The 6,018-nt window shown below is 31.5% G+C and overlaps 1 protein-coding gene across 1 annotated transcript; it reads right to left on the reverse strand.

The window, feature by feature from the left end:
* Positions 1-1,247: 1,247 nt before the first annotated feature.
* On the reverse strand, positions 1,248-4,922 carry LOC111917389 (serine/threonine/tyrosine-protein kinase HT1). Its single transcript, XM_023913088.3, has 5 exons — positions 4,436-4,922; positions 4,139-4,250; positions 3,261-3,998; positions 2,387-2,860; positions 1,248-1,739 (listed from the first exon to the last, which is right to left on the reverse strand). The coding sequence occupies exons 3-5, from the start codon at positions 3,987-3,989 to the stop codon at positions 1,461-1,463; spliced, it is 1,482 nt and encodes a 493-aa protein (XP_023768856.1). The 5' UTR covers positions 3,990-3,998; positions 4,139-4,250; positions 4,436-4,922; the 3' UTR covers positions 1,248-1,460.
* Positions 4,923-6,018: the final 1,096 nt, after the last annotated feature.

The following is a 6,018-nucleotide window of genomic DNA, read 5'->3' on the forward strand; positions in this document are numbered from 1 at the left end:
ACATTACTTCAGTGCTTAACTTATATATCCTAGAGCCCGTGTTTGAAGACTATTGAAGAATCAAGATTTGTAGATTGCTTCATCTATTCCTCGTTGCAAGATCTTTTTATTCGCTAGATGCTTGTTTTGGAAGTTAAAGTATTGTCATCTATTCCATACTTTGAGGGGAGATTGTAGGGTTTCAAAGCACTCCATAGATGATGGCAATGAGCCCCTTTGATGAATTGTAGGTTAAAAACCCAAGACTTGTCTTTTCCCTATAAATAGTCATGTAATATTCATTATTAGGGTTAAGAGTGAGGCAAAATGTAGCCGCCACGTTGTGGGGTTTCTTATGTAGTGTTAGATTCTTTAGTTTATGCTGAAAGTGTAATTTATTCCTCATGTTTGAATAAATCGAGTGATCATTCGACATAACCTTCATATTTGTTTTTATTCTTATTTTCCGCATCTTGTTCATCAAATCTCAATTAGGGTTTTATTCCCAACACAATACACCAAAGGGTAGTATCCAGCCATTCCCTTCGCCCTAAAGCTACTAAAAATTCATACTACAATGATTGATATCTTAGAACATGTTTTTCAACCAGCCTTTGAGAGTTTTTCATTTAAAGAAAATGAAATTAAAGAATAAAACATTATTAAGGAATACAAGTTTAAAACTTTTATTGCTAGAAACAAAAAAGGTATAATCCAAAAACTCCTTTAAATAGTTTTTGAGATCTTTAGCTTTTTTGTTTAAATCTAAAGTTTTATCAAAATTTTTTATTTGTAACGTAGAAGGATGCAACCAGTTTTCCAAACATCTTTTTCGGAACACATCTACATCAATAAAAGTTACAACTTCCGCTATTATCTACTTTTGGAAAAATCTAACCCTAATCAGTTTTCTAGTCACAATTCTCAATTATTTCAGCTTTTTACTACATTTCAATTTTTTCAAAAAAGCTCTTCATCAAAAAACTACTTCAAATAACTTTCGAGAAGCTTTTATTGAGATGTTCACTTATGTAATTATATACTTACCAAAAATTTCCACACAACTATACCAATAAAAAAAAAAACTATATTTTTCGGCTACCATCAATTTTTGCAAACATACCCATAGTCATTGGTTTTCTAGTCACAATATCTCACTTATTTCATTCATTTACTCCATTTCAATTTTTCTGCACGCCCCTACGAAAATATATTTTTGCAAATTTGATAATTTAACAACTAACAAATACGAGTATATCACAACCCACTTCTTCAAACACAAAATTCGAAATCATATTCACCATCAAAACATGACCGATATGTGTCTGAAACCAATCTTTAACAACAATGTATCGATAAAACCCTAACCATTCACATAAACAAAATCCAAACATAATTCAAAAACAAACACTTTCTTTAATTACATCATTACCCGGTCAACCAAAAACATCTCCAGATAAAAATATAAACTCACAAAGTTTTCATGAAAACCTCGGTTTAGGCATGGGAGAGTTATGTTGAGGTTGATGATGAGGCCCAAGCTTCTGAATCCAATGGCGAAGTCCCTTTTTATTATCTAAACATGTTGGATGTTGTAAAAGTTTCAAGTTTCCATCACGTGCTATTAAAGATTCAAACTCTTCTAACACCTTCACCACTTGCCAAAACTCTGGCCTTTTTTCGGGTTGTGTAGACCAACATTGCTCTATTAATGCTTTCATTGCCGGAGCACAGTCCACCGGAATAGATGGCCGGAGATTCTGAAAAAGGGCAAAATAGGAATTTTGTAAGTGGGTTTCTTGCAATGTATTTTTGTGGTTTTGTTTATTATGGCGATTTACTTTTTTACTTTGAAAAATCTACCGAATTATATCAAACTCCATTTGAATATAAGGCCACTTTCATTGCTATAATGGGTAAATTTTTATAATGAGAAAAGATGAAAGTATAATGTTGTAATAGAAATAAATAAAAGTGCGATGCTATAATACACAAATAAATGAAAAGTATCGTATTTCTTGCATTTAGCCCAAAAACAAACGAGGGAATTTTTTTAATGTTAAAAGACTTAGACTATGCTTGGCGTACTAGCTGATAGCTGAAAAGATAACTGCTAGCTTACAAGCTCGCAGATAAAAAATGACGTTTGGTAAAAACTAGCTGAAATACATAAAATGACATTTAGGATAATGAGTTTTCTATAATTTGGAATATTTTAAAAATGCTAGTCAAAGTAGCTTTTCGAAAAGTTAGTTTATAAGCTACTTTTTGGCTTGCTAAACATGAAAACTTAAAAAAGATCGAAAAATAATAATATAAATTATCAGCTAGCTATGACGTGCCAAAAATAGCAAGAAACTCAAAAAGAACCATTAAAAGATAGATATAGTAATATAGATATAGATACCTTATGAACAACTGCAAATGCAGCTTGGATAGGAGTCATATCTTTATAAGGTATAGTTCCAGCCACCATCTCCCACAAAATAAGCCCAAATCCATACACATCAACCTTCCTCCCATACGCCTTTCTTTTAATCATTTCGGGTGCCATCCACCTATACGTCCCCGGATCATCCGCCAAAAAATCACAATACGCTTCTTCACAACCGATCCCAAAATCCGCAATTTTCAAATTGAAATCTTGATTTATTAATATATTCTCAGGTTTAAGATCCCTATGAATCACGCCTTGTGAATGAATATACTCCATTCCACGTGCAATGTCTAAAGACATTTTAATAAGCTTTTGTAACGGAAGATACTCTTTTTCTTTTCCGGTATTGTCCTCGAGTTTATGTAGGTATGCCCTTAATGAACCTTCTGAAAGATACTCGGTTATGATACAGAAAACCGGTGGTTGTCTACATGCCGCTACAAACTAGCATCATAAAATTTTAAAGAAAATTAGTCAAACATTTAATAATTTACCTAATAATGATTATTCTAAACTAAAGTTGTTTAAAGTTAAGAGATAGGTAGGTTATTTTAAGAGGGGGAAATACATATAGCACTTGTACTTCCATCTTTTTATCGATTTAGCTACTTACCTATATTTTACTTTCCCCATTTTACCGATTTTGCCATTAAACTATCGTTTTTATCGAATTAGTAATCATACAATCATCACAATATAGATTTAGCAACTTAACAATTTTCTAAAGTGATTAAACTTTTTCGACTATGTAAAAGAAACTTAAAAGTGATAGTTACGAATTCAAAAACATAATAATCAATATAGAAACACATATAAAATATGAAAGATTCGAAGATAATTATACCTTAATGACATTTTGATGGTGGAGTCGTGACAAAAGATTAACTTCTCGGATAAATTGGTTCTCAAGTCTAACTCCAAGTTCTTCATTTTCGTCATCATCAGGAAGCCGAATAATCTTAACAGCAACAGCTTCATCTTTATAAATTCCATGGTAAAGTTGACTATTTGCACCATGAGCAAATCTATGGCCAAGAAAAAGCTTTGAAAGGTCAACCATAACATCATCAATTGTTTCGACAGAAGTAACCTTCCCTCCACCATGGTCAAATAGCTTTGACCAAGAATAATCCCTTTTCATCTTCTTTTTATCTTGAATCTTCATCGAATTGAAATGTTTAAGAGGACTAGAAAGATTCTCATGAGCCCTAACGTTAACAGCAGTCATGTTTCTGTGAAACATCTTCTTTTCTTTAAACCCTTTTTCCGTTTCTACCCTTTGTGGATGTGGGGTTGAGAATCTTTTTGTGTTTGACCTTGCTTCTTTGAAGGTGTCGGGGACGGTGGTTTTGGGTGGCGGAGTTACGGTTCTGTACTTGTTTGTGACCGGATTTGCTTGGATTTCGGCGGGTTTTGGGTCTTCGAGAGTTTTTGGGGGTCGGGTTTTTATACCCGCGATTCGAATTGGTTGACCATCGGATAGAAATGAGGCTAATCTTGCAGAATCTAATCGATGACATACTGTGTGAGAGAATTTTGTTCTTCTGATCCAAGAATTAGCCTCGTCGTTCATTTTTGCTCCCTAAAATTCGACAATCTTTCTTTTATTCCGATAATACCCAAATCAAACCACGCCCATGTTCACGATTACACGATATTTGTTCAAGAAAATGGTAAACTTGAAAGCTTCAAGAAGACGATCAAAAGCAGGGTGGGTTGTACCTTCGATCAATTGAGGTATAGATCTTGATGAATCAAATCAAGCCATCGTAAATTCAACACAAAGATAAAGACTTTTGAAATGAAAAAGTCAAACGCCACCTTCCTTCAAAGCCTGAAACATCCCACAAAACAATAAATAAACAAACAATCCAATCAATTAATATATTAAAGTGTACGAGTCGTTTGAATTAAAAATTGAATCGAGAAACAGTCATATGATTGCAGGGGTTAGAGACAATTATTATCCACAAAATTTCTAAAAAATTACAAAAACAAACTATCAAATCACAATCTTACCAAAAGGGTATATAATTCGATGTCTTCAAGAGAATCTGTGACCTAAAAACACCAAAAAAAATCTTTTTTTTTCTGGGTGATTTAATTAAATCAAATCAAAACTCATCTCTGCCGTCTTCTTCTCTCACCAAGAAAGAATGTTTTCCAGGTGGGAGATGAAAGATAGAGAGAGACACGCACAGAAATTCAAGAACATAAACGAGATTTTTTCTGGGTGTTCCTATTCAAATGTGAATACAAATAAGAGAGAAAAGGAAAAAAGAAAAAGAACCCACAAATAAAAAAAAGTTTTATTTTTTTAATATAAAAAGAGGTGGTGGTGGTGGTAGTATATTATACGGATCTTTGTGTGTAAGTAGTGTGAGTTGATGATGATTCGGTGGACCCCGGCGGTAGGCGGTGGACGGTGGTGATGGTGGTGATTGCGGGTGGGACCTCCCTCGGTTATTGTTTCTACAAAGTCAAGAAACGAAACAATCAAAGAGATGGGCAAATAATACTAAAAGCAAATAAAAGAGAATAATATACATAAAATATGTGTATATATAGACAGAGAAAGAGAGAGAAAAAGAAAATGCTACCGTCACCATCACAGAATTGGGGTACGGAACAACAAAAGAAAGCCAAAAGGAAAAGCCATTCTAACTTTCTTTTCTTAATTTTCACTCAACCCCTTCAACATATCAATAATGACAAGTATCTCTCAAACTACATCGAGTTTATGCTTATGCCACTTCAAACAGTTATATGTTTTTAGATTTTGAGTTCAAGTATTATATACTAGTTTATAACTTGTGGGAACCACGGTTAGAAAATTAATTAAATTTTCTAAGTAAAAACTCAAAACTATTAATTAATAATTTTAAATGACTTATTAATTAAAAAATATTTTTTTTAGTTATATATAAAATTATAATCGTTGATTCAAATAAATACGTAAAATATATCATCTTATAATTTGTATAAATTTTATTTTATTATAATTTGTATAAATTTTATTTCATTTTTATTCTAATATTATTAATTTAATGTAATTAAAATGTGATTTAAATTTTGAAATTTGAAATTTGAAATGAAGAATTAATAGATTGATAAGTGTCATGATATTAATTACAAGTGTCAATAGATTGACAGATGTCATGATATTTATTACAATGCCTAACATGGTGACACATGACAAAAAAATTACTCTTTTATTGGTATAAGGAGACTAGGTGTGAAACATGTGTATTCCACGGGTTGATTTAAAAAAAATTAAACATTAAAGTCTAAATAGATAATATTTTTTAATGTACAACTTTAAAATAAGAAAAAAACATATTTATTGTAATTTAATATCATATCATATATATGATATTTAATACTTTACATATATAAATATATGACTTTAATTTTAAAAATTGAAACAAACCAAAAATTGAAAAGTGAATAATATTTATTACAAAAATACCACAAAATGACAAGTGTCAAAACTCATGAGAGATTGACATGTGGCAAAAAAAACCTTCATTTATTAAGAAGGATGTATAGCATATGCATATTGTATAGTGAGCTATGTTTTAACTAATGTAAAGTTCGGAGGA

Source organism: Lactuca sativa, chromosome 4 (genome assembly GCF_002870075.4).
Source record: "Lactuca sativa cultivar Salinas chromosome 4, Lsat_Salinas_v11, whole genome shotgun sequence".
Taxonomy (NCBI): domain Eukaryota; kingdom Viridiplantae; phylum Streptophyta; class Magnoliopsida; order Asterales; family Asteraceae; genus Lactuca; species Lactuca sativa.

What these genes read in the sequence shown, in the direction of transcription:
- LOC111917389 (XM_023913088.3), bottom strand. Translation starts at nt 3,989, where the DNA reads ATGAACGACGAGGCTAATTCTTGGATCAGAAGAACAAAATTCTCTCAC. An exon ending in ACCATCAAAATGTCATTAAG is followed by an intron (nt 2,861 to 3,260) that starts GTATAATTATCT and finishes TTATGATGCTAG; the next exon opens with TTTGTAGCGGCATGTAGACA. An exon ending in CATTTGCAGTTGTTCATAAG is followed by an intron (nt 1,740 to 2,386) that starts GTATCTATATCT and finishes GCCCTTTTTCAG; the next exon opens with AATCTCCGGCCATCTATTCC.